General features: G+C 37.7%; 2 protein-coding genes across 4 annotated transcripts; both read right to left on the reverse strand.

Annotated features, from left to right (window-relative positions):
• Positions 1-349: 349 nt before the first annotated feature.
• LOC103318543 (ARM repeat superfamily protein) lies at positions 350-10,451 on the reverse strand. Of its 2 annotated transcripts, none has more exons than XM_089044271.1 (23): positions 10,055-10,451; positions 9,393-9,494; positions 9,154-9,297; positions 8,987-9,067; positions 8,829-8,898; positions 8,634-8,704; positions 8,397-8,560; positions 8,191-8,262; positions 7,831-8,071; positions 7,649-7,711; positions 7,280-7,543; positions 6,816-6,929; positions 6,577-6,703; positions 6,321-6,490; positions 6,139-6,240; positions 5,618-5,721; positions 5,244-5,538; positions 4,850-5,094; positions 4,233-4,736; positions 3,808-4,102; positions 3,517-3,700; positions 2,766-2,918; positions 350-518 (listed from the first exon to the last, which is right to left on the reverse strand). In XM_089044271.1, exons 1-22 carry the CDS (start codon positions 10,169-10,171, stop codon positions 2,839-2,841), a joined length of 3,609 nt encoding a protein of 1,202 aa, XP_088900397.1. In that variant the 5' UTR covers positions 10,172-10,451; the 3' UTR covers positions 350-518; positions 2,766-2,838. The 2 variants fall into 2 exon arrangements, with proteins under 2 accessions (XP_088900397.1, XP_088900396.1); XM_089044270.1 differs by lacking the exon at positions 350-518 and adding an exon at positions 755-990.
• A 668-nt stretch (positions 10,452-11,119) lies between these two features.
• LOC103318545 (Protein kinase superfamily protein) lies at positions 11,120-15,795 on the reverse strand. 2 transcript variants are annotated; one of them, XM_008219941.2, is made up of 8 exons: positions 15,611-15,795; positions 14,748-15,256; positions 14,065-14,349; positions 13,656-13,973; positions 13,009-13,236; positions 12,419-12,519; positions 12,160-12,277; positions 11,120-11,785 (listed from the first exon to the last, which is right to left on the reverse strand). In XM_008219941.2, the coding sequence occupies exons 2-8, from the start codon at positions 15,138-15,140 to the stop codon at positions 11,447-11,449; spliced, it is 1,782 nt and encodes a 593-aa protein (XP_008218163.1). In that variant the 5' UTR covers positions 15,141-15,256; positions 15,611-15,795; the 3' UTR covers positions 11,120-11,446. The 2 variants fall into 2 exon arrangements, with proteins under 2 accessions (XP_008218163.1, XP_008218162.1); XM_008219940.3 differs by having other exon boundaries at positions 14,748-15,204; positions 15,611-15,794.
• Between the last annotated feature and the right edge of the window lie 1,110 nt (positions 15,796-16,905).

Consider the following 16,905-nt stretch of genomic DNA (forward strand, 5'->3'; position numbering starts at 1 on the left):
TGTTATTACATCACGTATATATTGAGCTTGAAACTCAACATTATGCAGAAGATCACATTCAAAAGCCAGGTCCACCACCACCCCTTGGTCCACAGCAGCTCTGAGTTTTTTTTCTTCTTCCTGTTTTTCATAAGGTACGTAGGGCATTACAGTGAAAACTCCGGCATTGATTAAGGCTAGCAGAAGTCGTTGGCCACCCGAAACTCACAGATAGTGTGTCATCTACTTCTCTTCTATATAACCAACTGTTGAGACATCAACCTAACATTCAAACCTCCCCTTTTTCACAGATGCATGCAGCTTGCAAGCACACGCAAAAAAATGTTTATATGCCCTTTTTTTTTCAGTATTCCAAACTGCATTTGTTTCAAATTATCCGAACCACTCGTTTTGGCACACACACTGCTACTATTATCTGTTTGAATCAGATGACCGACTGACAACGTGTTTTGAATTTTGAGAGGGTAGGAGGATTGAATTATGTACCTAAATGTTGTGGTCGTTTTGATTTCAACAGTCTGCGGTCAACATCGTGAATGTTAAATTTGTTTGTTGGGATTAATTTCAACATCTAATTTAAATAAAACAGAAAATTATTGCAAATCGATGATGAGCTAAATAAATATATTTTATTTTATTCCGAATGGTAGAGAGAGAGAGGCTGATTAAAAAGCCTCTGGCAAACTCAAATGACAGACAGACAGACAGACACAGTGACTAATAAAACTCAGCCATGACCATGACTCTCAATCACTCTTGACTCTCAGAGATTGATTACATTACAACGCTATATATATATATATATGGGGCTAAGCAAGCAGCTGCCTTGCCATGCCATGAATCCATTATCCATGCATCATTCATTTCATTATTCATGGCGGGGGTGGTGGTCCTCCAGGTGGCCCTGGTGGGCCAGGAGGTCCAGGCCCTGGTGGTGGCCCACCACCAAAGCAGTCTTGTAACAGCCAGCAGCAGCACAGAACACTCAAACTGCAACCAACCAAAACGACGAACTCCCATAAAAACAAAACAAATATACAAGCAAATAAATAATTGTAAGGAAACGAAAAAAGGAAGGCATCAGCTAGGAACCGGGGATGAATGATTCTTATGATTTTTTTTTTAAATTTTAAATGGATAACATAAAAGTAAGGAAAATAGAAAGACAATGAATCATACGAAGAAATTGGTTTGGATAACAAAATGTATGCAGTGATTCTATTAACTAGAGGAGAGAGAAGTGATTAAGTTCAAAACATCAGGCAAACAAAGTTGCAAGTTGACATACCATGAACCTATGAAATCACAAAAGCCACCGAAGAGAGGAGGCAGTCCAGGTCCTGGAGGACCAGGCGGTCCGGGTGGTCCTCCTGGTGGTCCTCCGGGTCTCATTGGTAGCTGCTATAGGCCTCTACGATTACCTTCTCCACCACACCAAACAGTATCTTATAATAAGATTTGTGTCAGTGCAGGTGCGGCAACTGTGCAGTATGCTCTGGGAACTAGTGCAAGCTTTTAGAAGGTTGATGGGGGTTGGTTTAGACTAAAAACAACAGCGTATATTCGCATTGCTCAACTATAGCTATATATATATATATATATGCGTGTGTGTGTGTGTAATATTATTCACATTGATTGGGCCATATCACTCCAGTTCTAACCTTTTTACTTTTTCCTTTTCATCTAACACATTTCACCTACCATTCCTTCCAGCTACCATTCAAAAATGAAGCATGCCTCCCATTCAATTACATACCCTATAGTCCACTCTGCTTAGAAAGCGTGTACCATGATCGAGGAGGTGGTGATGAAATTTTTTTGTACGATAATAAAAACGTATAATTACATATTTACATGTTATAATATGAATGAACGATGTGTCATAAAAAACGCAACAGTATTTCTGTACCAATGTCGTACAATACTTTTTTATTGACACGAACATACGGTCCCCAAACTAACCAACGCGTGGCATTTGGCATAAGAGTAGTTGGAAGGACACAACACAACAGATGTCGGTACCAAAAGGCTCACAAAGAAGAAGAAAATAAATAAAACAAAAATCCCAAGAGATGTAGATTTCTGTGTCAGATTTCACCGACATATTGCAATTTTAACCCTTTTTTTTGGGGACGAAGCAATTTTAACCGTTTAAAATAATAAACATGAAACTGCTTCTCATGTTGGACTATATCCACGTGTCACGATCCGTCCAAACGAAACAACAATGAAAAAGTTGACCGTTAGGATTTGTGATTATAAACCGTTTTTAATCACTGATGAAGGATTTCATTTTACTAGCATAGGATAGCCTTTATTCATTCATTGTGAGCCCTATAGACAGTGTGGGTTCCAGGCTTATCAATGGCTGAGCTAACTGGACAATCTGCATCACGTTTCCTAATTCAAATGGGGCACGCATGCTCTATAAGCAATCATGGTTCGAAAAGGAGAGGTAGCAAACGGCATTCATGACATGCACATGATTCATGAAAGTTTGGTTTGAGAGGTCCAGACTGGTTAAGTGAAATGAAAACTGCCATGTGGTTTTAATCTGCCAAAGCTTTAATAAAAAAAGAAAGAGCAAAAACAAAGATTTCTTCTTCTTTTCTCTGATTAGTGCTGCTATACAAAGAAATGTATGTCTGAAAACCTAATTTCCATGGCAGTACAGTACAACATGGTGTCATGTATCTTTTATTTGAGGTGAACCCATTAGAAAAGTTGTGTAGACCTCTGGCAGAAAAAAGAAAAAGGTCATTTACCTCATCATATTCCTCAAACAGGATTTTCCGTCTTCCACTTGAATTCATTTCTGTACAAGAGATCACACATGCATCACAATATGGCTGCCAGTCCAACACTCTCTCCCTCATCCACTCTGGTTTCTGCAACGTTGACGGTGTTGCGAGGCCTTGCTGAAATTATTATTGCAGCAGCATGCTAGTTAATATATACACCCAGTTGACTAGCTATCACATAATTACACAACTTTTGAACAAAATGTAAAAAATCTTCAAAAAGGAAAAGAAAAGATCAAGCCAAACCTGAACCTAAATCTATTTTATGGAGAGAAAGACAAGAAATCAACACTAAATCTATCAGACCTTCATAAGAGGGAAAGACAAACAGAGCCAGGTATGTTTATATTTTTTATGTACTGTATCCACTTTTTTTGACTAAGGGAGACAGAGAAAAGCTCTTCAGAGTCTAAGGTTCTTTCCTGCCACCTTCATAAACCTTATAAAATTAGATGCAGCAAGATTTTAGCACATTTAAAGAGCGAAAGTTAACAAGAAACCTGGTCTGCGGAATGTTTTAATGTTGGGAGAGACCAAGTACTGAAAGAAATAGGGGGGAAATGCCTCATATAAAATGAAGATATTTGGAAGAAGCTTAAGATTAAGAAGCCACTAGATGCAGCATTACACAACTTAAGACTAACTATAGCAACATTTGGAAAGCATGCTCTTTTAAAAGCTTGAAAAAGATTGTGAAGTCAGTAATTGGACTTACTTGATACATTTGTTATTACATTTACGCTTTTCTGAGCAACAAGGGCTTTCAACTTGTTTCCAGTAGCTAGTAATAGCAAGCTTTTCATATGTTGCTTTTGTTCTTTGGGACTATATGTCTTCGTCAAAGCTTCTTCAAAAGCAAGCAAATCGTGCTGTTTGATACAAGGGAGTGAGAGCAGAACCTGCGAAACCCAAGAAGCACGTCCATTAAGTTTGTTAAATGAATTATAACCAGAGTATAATTACTACCATCCCAAAATATTGGTAAGCAGAAGGTTCCGTAACTAACCTGCCTAGGAGTTGGATCTCTATCACAAAGATATATGTATATATCACGACAGAGACTAATCAAATCAGCACTGATGAAAGCATTTGATTCAAGGGCTAAACCTTGGATGATTGCAGAAAAGAGATCCTTAGACACAAATTGTTGGAGTTCTGTACTATTTGTTGATATCGTTAGAGCAACCAAAGCAGCACAAAAGGAAGAAACTTTAGTCATGGATTCACCATCTGTCCATGTAAAAGCTTCTAAACATATCTGCAGTGCTGGAAGGGCAAGACCTTTGTGCTTCAACAGGAAACTGTAAATGGAGTGCACTTTGAGACCGGAGAACTTGTGGGGAAAAATAAATTCACAAGGCTGTAAAAGTACAACAGGACAGACCAACAGAAAAAGCTACTTTGATAAGAAACAATGTCAATCAAACATACCCAACCATAGAGCTAGAAGTGAATGCATCCAAATCTTTGAGTGAAGAAACGTCAACACGACTAACATGCCCAGAGTGCTCCAAGGAAGGAAGCCCGGTATTTAGCTGTGGTGAAGCTATAACAGAGAGGAGTGAACAAATCTCCCGAGTTAAATCCCTAAGTAGCTTTTCTTCCATTACTTCCACTTTTAAGTCTGACCCAGCGAGTATGGCGTGGGCATCTGGGACCTTTGCTCTCCCTTCACGTAGAAGACTGGACCAGGAGCAACTAAGAGCCTGCTGGGAGTGTTGAAATAATGGGTGCAAGAGCTTCTCTAACCATGTCTCCCACAAATCCACAGGGCAAAATTTAACCAAGGGAATTAAAACTGAATGAACAAGCAGTCTGATATGTCTGAATTCCATTGAATGTATATTCTCCACTAGAGCTAGAGCAACAGATTGACTATCCAAACATTTGTAAAATGACTCTCCAACAGTGGTTGCCAAGCCCAATACATTGTACCTGCATTTATAAACAATGCCTCGACACTAAATGAAGAAAACCTACATGGATGATGAACCAATAAAGAAACTGGCTTAAAGAATTAATTATTTAGTCGATGCAGGAATACATACCCACTGTCTCTGATACCTTTCAACCAATTTCGTATGTCTGATTCATTTGGCTCTGTGTATCCTTCCTTACTTGCACTGATAAGAGATCCACTAGAAAAGGTTACTGCACCCTTTGAAAATTTAGGGTTTCCTTCACCAAGAAGACTGAATTGCTCAACATCACTCATGGTCATTGCAGCTTTAATCTCTCCAGGAAGTGTTTGGGATACAGATGGAGACCAAAGGGAATGAATGGAGCGAAGCAGCTGCAAATCAACAACATGCACCAACTATTACCATGTTGTAGTCACAGTGAACATATTTGCAAAAACAAATGGCCAAAAATGTACCACATTTAGAAGAAATGTGAATGAGGAATTTTAAAACAATTAATTTTCAGAAGCAACATGCGTACTTTTGGAAGAGGTGGCAGCATCCATGAGAGATGAGAAGCCATAGGGTGCAAGGGAGTAGCAGTTTCGGTTGAGTTGTTTTGCAAATTCAAATGCGCTTTTCTGTTTCCACTTCTCTTAAGTGCCTTCTCAAAGAATGTGATAGTGTGGAAAACTGACCACATAACTGGGGTCTCAGAGCACAAGCGAACAAGACCTAGTGGTTCAGATAGATAATTATTTTGCCACTCAAGCTGCGTCCATTGCTGGCTCAAAGGTTCTAGTAACCAGGCCAAAACTTCTTGCTGCTGCTGAATTCTGCACAAATTTTCAAAATTTTCAATAATAGAATCATTTGACAACAAAAATATATCCATCCACGCCAGAGAATCATTACCCAGCAGCAGAAGCCATGACAAGAAATGCTTCACCTAGAAGATTATGTTCACCACGAAGCAAACAACCTTCTCTTTGCATATATGCCATGGTGTCAGCTATACCCTACATAAAATACCGCATGAGAAGGTGAATAAACAAAATGATATTTCCAAGAACTAAGTTCGTGGGTTTGCTTCAGTGGGGATATAGACTAAATTTTTTGTTTTCCTGGGGAACCTTGGACTATTTACACCCTTAATACAGGAAGCATTCAAAAGTATCATTTCTCAGATACCAGTAATTCACCAAACCCCAATTAATAATTACACAATAGCTAGGAAGCAAACTTACATGCAAAGGATGGATACGATCATATGACAGATTCTACTGATGTAATTTCTAACCAATTACACAAAATGTCGTAAAATAATTTGATGTCTTTCATACTAGTGGCATATGATTCATATAAAATGTGTAAAAGTTGTATATACACAAGAAGAACCAGAAAAATAAAAGGAAATATTTAAGAAACTAAGTCACCTTCATGTGAGGTAGAATACTTTTGTCAGCAGTTTTGGCTATACGAATAAATGATGTACAAATTTGTAACCTTGCGTACCGTGCACTATTTGTAGATGGATCCTGCAGAATAATAACATGATTTTAAAGTTTCTCTAAAATACAATGAATATCAAAGTGAAAGTAAATATATTGAAATGGACCTTAACAACAAAAGGAAGTGAGTTTAGGAGCTCAAATAATTTATTAATGACACCGCCTGCAGCATCTGGAAAATACTTCAAAAATGGCCCCATTGCATCCAAGTAGTGCCCCAGTACTTCCACAAGGGCCGGCTCAGTCCACTTCAAAGAAAGAAATTGCTGAAGCAAACCTTCAAGTGAAGAAACCAGTATTGTTAATAAACCCAAGATATAAAATTCTAGCTCTAGGGAGATAAAAAGAAGGTTCCAAATATACCTTCAAATATTTTGCACAGGCCATGTTGAACTTCAGAATGACCCCCACCAATTTCATTTGATCCATCAAAAATGGTGCTTACAACATTTTCTAAAGCCAGCTGCATGCTTTCCATCACAGCTAAGTCCTGGAATTAGACAGAGGATAGAAATTTACAAGAACCATCAATGCAAGCAATTCTGGAATGCTGGAAACTCTAAAGACAGCAAATCGAATTGAGAAAGTGCTTGTAACCAGACCTGAGCAGGCATTGGAGAAAGCAAGAGGTTTTTGATGATTTTATCAATTCTTTCAGAAACATTAGCCCCAGCTATAAGAGGCTTGTATGAAGTCACCAACTTGACCAGTTCTAACTGCATTAACATATGCATGCATCTCGTGAGAAACTTTGAAAAAAATGCAGGCCAAGGAAGGCCAACTGAGTAATTTTCATCACCTATGCTAAAGAGAATCATAGAATAAACTTATCCTAACATCACCTTGAGTAATATTATAAACTAGAACAGAGAAAGAAATCTCTGTATGATCAAGATGACATAAATGTTTAACATGAAAAGAAATGAGTTCCATTTCAGGGTTATTTTGACAGCTCCTCTAATCTGAGTTGCAGTTACTAACAAAGTCGATGAATTGACCCATCCATTCATGTTGTACGAATATGCAGAAACAAAGATATTAGAGTTCTTATGTAAAAATTGCTTACCAACTTTGAACGATACTGGCCAAAATTTCCCTTCCCCTCAGCATCATCACTCCATAACTCCAACGGCCCCAAAGCAAATGATGTTCCATGAAGAACCTTTTCTCGCTTGAGCATGTGTTGGAAAGATACATCCAGAATTGCACTACATATTTCATCACTCAAAAAACTTAAGATCTTTCTCTTTTCAGTATCGACTGGGTCAGAACCATCTCCAGCTGAGCGAGCAACAGCCTTTGGCTTTGACATCAAGTCTCTCATTAGTGCCTAAACAAGCATATATGAACATGAAAGATGTTCAAACATGGTAATGTATGACATAGCCTCTATTATTGACACAATATAACAATAATTTGGAAATTCTCTTCGTACCAGCCAAAAGTGGAGAGATTGAAAGTGAAGAGCTAGCTTCAAATGCTGAAAAAAACCTAGCATCTGAGAAAATAATAAAAATAAAAGGTTATATTGTATTTCAATTAGCAATTACTTGTTGACAGAATCAAAATGAGCAAGCAACAAACGCCCTTTTGCATATAACCCGATGTTCTAGTTACCTGTTGTAAATAAAGACCTAGCATGGTGCTATCACCAGCAATACATTGCAAGTTTGTAGAACCCAAAGATACCATACTTTCACATATATATTCCGCAAACTCAATATTGCTTTCATCAATTACCCCAGCACTGGGGCCTGATCTGTACAAAAATTCTTTGGAGACATTCATCAATATATGAAAGATATTACTCATTGCAGAATCAAATTCCGGAGCAGAGGTATCATCAATAGGTCTCTTCCTGCTTGTCATAATTCAGAATAACACAACTGTTACGGAACTGTCTTGGCAAGAGCGAAAATCATAATTTATAACTGTAAAGAACATTGAACTAGCTACTGGAAATACTACGTTGCATACCTTTGGGAAACAAGTTTGAAAAACTCACAAGCATGAAGACAGAAGTCAGGTGAAGAAAGTAAGAAACCACACCTGCGCATGCAGAGAGAGAGAGAGAGAGAGAGAGAGAGAGAGAGAGAGATAGAGAGAGAGAGGAGATAAGAAACAGACACTTGCCAATGGCTTCAAACCAGACTCCACCAAAACTTCAAAGAAGGATACCATACCCATGAATTATACCATATTTTGCAAGATCAGGCAATGGAGCCCATTCAGAATATGCATTAACAGCATTCAAAATAGCTGTTACTGTTGCTGCATGTTGTTTTGCGAGGTCCAATTGTTGTTTTCCTGCTTCATTCAACACAGCCCCAAAGTGCCTCTCTAGTAACTGCACATAATTAAGCTATTATGATAAATCCATTGTATGCAACTTCTATTAAATGTCAAGGAGCCAGACATACAGTGTATAATAGAGGCAATATTTCAGGTAAAGATTGTGTCAGCCCACGCAACAATAACCTTCTCCGATCACCTACATTAACCATTCAGAATCAGGGTAAGGCATGCAGCAATCAAAATCCAGAGGAAAATCATTACATGCATACACACACGCACTCCACTGCCAATTCACAGGCAAAAAGAAAAAAGTGCAAAACCTTCCAAATCTTCATTGTGAACAGTAATATCTTCAGGAAGCCACCTTAGCATCATGCAGACCAACTCAGCCTAATAAAAGGAGCAGTAGAAAATCAGGCGATTACCTAAAGCATGTTTTAAATGAAATATAGTTTGAACAAGGGGAAATAATATTTACTTGTATAGGACCCTTGTAAGATAATGAAACCAGAGTTGGAAGCAGTTCTTGCCAAAGATTTAGTCCTTCTCTTCTAACCATCTGTAACAGATCAAAACAAGTGAGTATTATAACGCAAATATGAGCATTGGCAGTCTAAATAGATTCAAAAGAAATGCTGTGTAAACCTCAGCAACAAGGGCTGCTGTCTGACTTTTCAAAGCCCACTCCTCACTGGGATTTGCAATATCAGACATTAAATCAACGGTGATATTTGCAAAGTTTCTACGCTCTGTAGGGCTTAATTCTTCCCACCTCAACCGGACCAAATGCTGCACAAAAATATGGCATTTGGGTCAAATGGAAATATTCAAATAATTATAAATCAAACAGAAAGCTGCTTAAACAACATTCCATAAGCATAAACCTGTAACATTTTAAATGCATGCAACCGAATTTCGGAAGACCAATCCTTTTTCACTAGATGGAATGATGTGTTCGCCAAAACGCGTACATCTCCGGCTTTAATCTGGACAATATGAACATAAGGTATGGATTAACAAAGGAAAATAATGACAGGTAGATATAGCTTCTTAAACCAAGCAATAGATTCCACAAGATCAGAACCTTACAGAAACATTTTATAGATACTAAAGATCAACATGCTCCAGAGAAAAACAATGAGATCATCCAATAAACTCAGTCAACAGGAAATTTTAAGGAGTCATTTAAATTTGTGAGCTGTAAAATCTCCATTACCGTTCCATTCTCTATGACACAGTAAGCCAATCACTAGTACACATTCCCTGTAACTCGATCAAAACACAAACTTTCGCATAACACTAAATTTGATTCTGAACAAATTTTTGTAAAAACTTAAAACCCCACAAGCACAATAATCAAATACCCATTTCACAAAATTCGATCAAATTACCAAAAAACAATACTTCCGAAGCCCAGCAGACTCGCAGAGGCATAACATTCACAAAGCTACCACTTTAAAGTTCAAGGCGGAAAGAAGAAATCATAGTTATAACAAAGCACGGAGATAGCGGCACAAGGTGAAGTTTTTAGAGAAAGAAAGAGTACGGATTCGAGGAAAGCGACGGCTGCTTTGCGAGCATCGGAAGTGGAGCTCCAGTCGAGAGCTACGGCAATGGCTTGGGCCACGTTGCTAGCCACGTTGTTACTGTTATTTTCTTCCATTGTTTGCCTTCTGGTTTCTATGGTTTTAGCCCAAGCTTTTTATTGGTTTCCAGAGAAAGAAAGTGAGAATATCGAGGGTTTTCTGTAACAAGAAACCTCTGCGTGTGTTTGAGAGAGAAAGAGAGAAAGAGAGAAAGCTGAGAAATTTAATGGCGGTTTTAATAAGAACATGAGAGTGCTCTCTTTAGTGGCGGTTTTAAGATTTTAATAACTTTGTCACCTTTTTCCCCCTAGAAAACCTCAGCTCTGTTTTTCCTTTTCTTTTTCTTTTTCCCCCTTCTTTGCAAAATTAAAGGATTTTTATGATTAATAATTCAATACTTAATAATTTTTCTCTAAATAGATCTAGTAAAGTTGCAATCACCTTTAAATATTATTTTCTTAAGGAAAAAAATGTCCATTTATATTCCCTCATGTTACTAATTTTAGTTTTTTCAGTATCCTTTTATATCGATAAGGGCAGTTTCGAATTTGAAACATCTTTTAATATTAGGAAAAAAATAACTACTATAAGTACAAAATAACTTTTGAGGTGGGTCAATAATAATTCCCTTGAAAAAAAAAATCGTGTTCTTTAGTTGGATAGGGTTTAGGGGAAATGAATTTAGAAGCATGAAAGTAGAATAAATGAAAATGTGCCAGATGTCATCCACTGATTGTCCAATAGCTTATAAAACTACTTAATTGCACAATGCTTTTGGCATTTATTTATTTTTCTTTCAGGCTCTTCTTTAATGTTCTGGTAAACTTTCTCTTCAGGTTGAAACATCACAAGGTCACGCCATCTTTGTGTCTTTGACTTCGTTTTCATATTTGGGGCAAAGAATTTGCTCCTTATTTATTTAATGGAAAAGACATAAAAATAAAGCACAAAACAACAAATGTGGCCCTTGATGATTTATTAAATCATTTCACTACTCCAAGCAGTAAGCTTCCAACACCACAAACTTGGGAAAAAGAATTAAGATGAAGATATACATAACAGAGGGCAACGCCTCTCACCAATTCACCATCCAACAAATTGAAAAGGAGCAAAAAAGAAAAGAAGAAAAAATCATTATCTTGTAGATATGGGGGGACAAAAGGTAAACGGGATTATAAAACAAAAAATATTGTATTTAACCCTGCACTTCTAATGAAACAATTACACTGCGAAAAGAAGCTGGGGCTGATAAATTCAACTCTTGTCTGCTAACAATCAGACTCCCATGGAATAGGGATTGGAAAGAGGCATCCAACAGTTCACAATTATGTTCCCACTTTATGAACTCGGGTTTAAGCCACACTTCTCTTTCCTCGAACACGAGCATCCTGATGTTTCTCTCTATGGTTTCCTGTATAGGATTTTGATGTTTCTCGGGCATCATGTCCGGTATGTTTCTTCCGTCTTGGACCACCAGCAGTAGTAGAGTCAACCAAAGGACCTGACCAAGTTTGCATTGATTCTTTAGGATAACTGAATGAGGTTGTACTGAAAGGGACATCAGGAGGAACAAGGGCAGGATCAATATGATGTGAAGATCCCAAAGGGTAGCCAACTGCCCCATCCTGGTGTGGTGGAGGAAACTTTTCGCTTTTGCTCTTTGCATTTGCGTGTGTAATTAGGCGCCTTCTCTGTTTTAGAAGATAATTGATGTATTAGCATACTTATAAATTGAAACCTGAATCAAATAACTCATCCAAAGTTGGTCAAATTGTTATGTTATGTCTAAGCATGTAAAGCTGGCAAGTACATTAAATCCAAACTCATTAATGTGTGGCAAATAAACAAGCCAACGTCGCATTGCCAAAGCATGTTGAAGTGGCAAACCAAACAGCTCAGGCTCACTGACATCTCAGCAGTATTCTTTTGACAATGCTAGACCACTTTGTTATTTTTCTTTCTTATTATCTTCTTGTAAAAATATGTAATCTAAAAGCATATTTATGTAAATGAACTGTGAAGTTATAAGATGACAATGATTGATAGAAGCAAATATTAGACATACGTCAATATTGGATTGAAGCTCGGCATTGGCTTCTGGAGCAGCCATAGCCCTAGGAGCACGTTCACGTGTGCGTGTTTTCTTTGCACTTTCAGCTTGGGTTCTACCAGCAGCTCGAAGTCTGCACAACCATCAAAATTTTGCTTGTCACATTTCACACATTATTGAATATAAGCGAACTTATGAAATTAATTTCACATATGGTGGTTGAGTATCCAAACATGGTGAGATCTAAGCTTCAAAAAGTCTACAAGACCCATACCTACGAGCTTCATCATCCCTGCGTTTGGCATCAATTTCTTTGGTTGGGGGATACTGTGGGAGGCTAGAAGGTTCACAAGCATAAGGCTCTGTCATGAAAAACTGCAAGGAAAGAATGAGCAAAACCGAGAATATAAGTACATTTATCAAAAGGAACCATGGTAGCTTAACATAATCACCAACTAGCACAAAGTATGCATGATTTTCATCAATGCAGTCATGGACCGGCATATGGACCCAATTAGCATAACTATAGTGATGGTTAGGCACCACACTACCAGACAAGACTTGGACCCCAACTTGACACAGTTAAGCGGGTGACAGTTTAAGGATTACAATGCTTAGTTTCATTAACCATTCCAGACTACAAGGCCCTAAAATAGTCAAGGAAAGATATGCAGCAAGCATTTCAGTTTGCATTTTTTTGCTTTTTTTCTTGGAGTCTTATCTAAAATCCGACAAGTCTACTATCAAGAAATCAAGATTCGTTGTAGTTGATTAAACTTATAGAAAGAATACAATACATAGAAAGAAGCCATACATTATCAAGATCTTGAAATGATAACAAATGGTCGTAGTGTTAGAACTCACCTCACTGCTCAATGCAGCTGTGGCTGTCTGACGTTCTGCTGGATCAATTGCGAGAAGGGTTTCGATAAGGGGCAATGATGATGGAGGAAACTCTTGAAATGCCTCTCTTATGGCTCTTTTGTAAGGCTCCCGGGGCCTAAATAGAGTTGCATTGGGCAACTTTGCCTTTTTCCAGTATTCATCTGAAGGTGAGCCACATAGTTTGTATATCTTATGTAGTTGTTCCACCTATTTGAGAAGTAAAGATGTCAGACATGTCTACAGTAGGCAGTTTACATATTTATGTCAGAAACACAGTAAGCAAGAATAGCATAAAATGTCCATATATATGTTATCATATCAGCATTTTTTTAACTTACAAACAATGAAAATGGAAAAGATTTTAGCTTTAAACATCTATTACAACCAACTGAACACAAGAAACTCAGTGTTATGAAAGCCAACTAGATATATCATCGAACCATGGCAGTGACATTTAGGAAAAACAACTTGGATATATGATCGTACAACCAAACCGGAGGCAATAATTATAAATTACCTGGCGATATCTCAATCTTAAACATTACCAGTTAAATGTCTTCTCACAGATTTAGTCTTTTACTAAGCAAGGACAAATGTAAAATCCACAAAGAGAGTTAACATGATACCTCTGTACGACCAGGCATGATAGGCTTCCCAGCTAGTAACTCTGCTAAAATGCAACCTGCACTCCAAAGGTCCACGCCCACACCATAGTCAGTAGCCCCAAGAAGAAGCTCAGGAGGTCGATACCATAGAGTAACCACCCGACTAGTCATGGGATGCTTGTGGTTTGGATCAAAAAAAGAAGCCAACCCAAAGTCAGCAATCTTAAGTACTCCTCCGTTGTCAATCAAAAGATTTGATCCCTTAATGTCACGGTGAAGCACACCACGGTTGTGACAGTGCTCAAGTCCGGATAGCAGTTGATGCATGTAACATTTGACCTGAATTGTGAGATGCCAAATAACGAAATATCAGAATAGTTGCTTTCAACGTGATAAATAGGTTTCAAAGTTTAGGGCAAAAATGGCTAACCTGAGGTTCTGTAAATTTAATATCTGGGCTTGCAGCAAGTCCAGCTAGATCATGCTCCATGTACTCAAACACCAGGTACAAACTACATGACATCCTCGATGTAACCAGACCCTCCAACTTTACAACATTCGTATGATCCAGTCTCCGCAAAATTAGGATTTCTCTAGCCATAAATCTCACGCTCTCAGGTTCCAAATTGTCAAATCTAACTTTCTTTAGTGCAACAATTTTCCCCGTCAACATATCTTTAGCTTTGTACACATTACTATATGTTCCTGACCCAATCTAACATTAGGGAAAACAAAATGAAAGGAATCAAAACCATACACAAGAAGAGTACATAAACTAAAGCATAGCTACATGATGAACTGGCCAAGAAAGCTATACATGATGAAATATCCATAAAAAATGATACGACCCAAAATTATGTGATAGGCATTGTGCAATTAATTGCAATTTTGTTTACGGCCACATCATTTGTGATAGTCACTCCAAATAGGAAGATTTTGAAGAATGCATCTAAAATGACTTGGCTGATCACATTTTCCCTTCAAGTCATAGCAAACGACCATAATTATGTGAAATTCTCATAAACTATCTCCACCACATCATTTTTACAAAGCAAGCAACAATAACAATCTCCACTTTTTCCAGAAAAAAGAAAAAGAAAAAAGAAAACGCACCTTATCAATTTTTTCAAACGTGTCTGCTTTCCGTGGAATCCACCCATTGAGCGCCTCCCCGCACGCCTCCGTGAGCCAGGGGGGCCACCCGGCTGCCACCTGCTCACCACGCGATTGCTTCGGTAGATTACCTAACCTTGGGTTTGGCTTTGACCGCCTTCTCTCCCCCCTGGGAGGTCTTTGACCTCCATGACCATTCTCCTCCTTCTTAGCCTCACCCCCACCCACATGAGCCTCACCCCCACCATCATGAACCTCAATAGTTTCACTATCTACCTTCGGCACCACAACATCATCTACCTTCCTCTTAGATTCTACACTCAAATCCTTCTTCTCACCCTTAGACTCAGAATCTACTCCTGAGGACGCTTCTCTGCTAATCACACACCCCATTCTTAAATCTAAGCCTCATCTCTCAACATGGTCTATGCAAAAAGCTCTTCCTTCACTCACAAAACTACAAAATCAACCAATTTGCAACAACAGATGGTTAAATACCCTCCAAAAATCTACAATAAAAAAGATTCAAGAATCAGCCTTCACCTAAAACTTATCAGAAAACAACTTCCGCAGATCAACCTTTTCACCAAACATTAACCAGTACATAAACGCATGTGATTAAGAGAACCCAGTAACCAAAATCATCAAACCAACATGAAAAACAAGAAAGAGTAGCTGAAAGTTCGAAGTTTGGTTAGAAAGGAATTGGGGATTCTTCAAGCTTCACTAACAAGTCAAATTAATTGATCTGGGTATTAAGAGAGTGAGTGAAGGAAGAGATTTCCCAAGAAAGTGGCAGACTTTTAAAGAAAGAAAGTGAGATTGGAAAAGCAAGTGATTTAAAGAGGAAGAGTTAAACTTACTGTGATTGAATCTGTCTGTGATTGGTAAGATTTGTTAAGTTTTTTTGTTTTGGTATGGTTTTGGCGTCCCTTGTGGCTCTCTCTCGGACAAGAGGACGAATAAAAAGAGCAGCAGATCTCCCAATTTTCCTAAGTCAAACCCGACAACTCTCTTTCTTCTAATCTCTACCTCTCTCCCAACAAAATAAGGAATGAATGGATTTATTTATATTACTCAAATTTTCTGGGCAAATAGAATTTCGTCTTTTATTTATTTCTTGTGCGTATTTAGTTTTTTTTATATATTTATTTCCCCTGAAGGCTCTATTTCTGTTTTTTACTAACAAAACCAATTCCAAATGGGAACAGGAAACACAAAAATACCCAAAACTTTACCAAAAACTTGTTTGAAGAGTTTTCAGGAAAGTTTTGAAGACTTAAAATATAACTACAATGTTGAACACAAAAAAAAGGACAACGGAAAGTCACTACACTTCCGTTAAAATTTTCAAGATCGAATTTGTCTTTTTCCAAACAATTGCAAAAGAGGTCTCAAGCATTAAAAAAGTTTATTTTTTACAGCTTGCATACAATATGTCGAATTTTTCAATCATCGTTTTAATCATTTCCATGTAGACGGAAGTGTGAATCTATTTTTTTGTTGGGGATACTTATAAATAATACCCAAAAAAACTTTTTTTTATTTAAATGAAGTAATTATTCTTTGCAGGAAACATATTATACTTTTCTTGGTTTTTAATTTTTTTTGGGTATATTTTGGAAGGAGGAGGAGCACGCCATTGAAGTTTGAACATGAGATCACTGTTTAAAGTTAGACCACTAACCGAGCTATGAATCCGTTAGCACAATTCTTGGTTTTTCAAAAATGCCTGCTTTTTATATTACAAAACCCAGTATAAAGAAATTATTTTCAAATAAAACATATCCCCACGTATATTTCGTATTTACCAAGTCGTGGTTCCGCACTAACAATAGTGCAAAAGCCAAGATCAATCTTTTTTTTGTCAAATAGATCAATCTAATTTGCGAAGAAATAATCCACCACTGGAAGGCCTCAAAAATTAAATGGTGCATTTGGTCTCTTTGCAAATTGCAAAGTTTCCCAAGTACCACAAAGTTCGACTCCAGGAAAGGACGGAAAAGAAAGAGGGTTCCATAGCCCACTCTAGATTTTAGAAAAGAAAATGTTTGTGAGAGAGAGGCAGAAAACTTCCCATCCAATGTCAAGTGAGAAAATATTATGCCCTTAATTTTTTTACAGCAGCAGGCAAATTAAACTTTGGAAATGTAAAGAG

The sequence above is a fragment of the Prunus mume genome, linkage group LG1, assembly GCF_029339155.1.
Source record: "Prunus mume cultivar Tortuosa linkage group LG1, ASM2933915v1, whole genome shotgun sequence".
Classification (NCBI taxonomy): Eukaryota; Viridiplantae; Streptophyta; class Magnoliopsida; order Rosales; family Rosaceae; genus Prunus; species Prunus mume.

Excerpts from the sequence above, each read along its gene's own strand:
- LOC103318545 (XM_008219941.2), bottom strand. The coding sequence starts at position 15,140 with ATGGGGTGTGTGATTAGCAGAGAAGCGTCCTCAGGAGTAGATTCTGAG. Across the intron at positions 13,237-13,655 it reads TCATGCCTGGTCGTACAGAG|GTGGAACAACTACATAAGAT; the intron begins GTATCATGTTAA and ends CTTCTCAAATAG. Across the intron at positions 12,520-13,008 it reads CAGCTGCATTGAGCAGTGAG|TTTTTCATGACAGAGCCTTA; the intron begins GTGAGTTCTAAC and ends CTTTCCTTGCAG.
- LOC103318543 (XM_089044271.1), bottom strand. The coding sequence starts at position 10,171 with ATGGAAGAAAATAACAGTAACAACGTGGCTAGCAACGTGGCCCAAGCC. Across the intron at positions 9,298-9,392 it reads ATGCATTTAAAATGTTACAG|CATTTGGTCCGGTTGAGGTG; the intron begins GTTTATGCTTAT and ends ATTTTTGTGCAG. Across the intron at positions 5,095-5,243 it reads TGCTGCCACCTCTTCCAAAA|CTGCTTCGCTCCATTCATTC; the intron begins GTACGCATGTTG and ends GTTGATTTGCAG.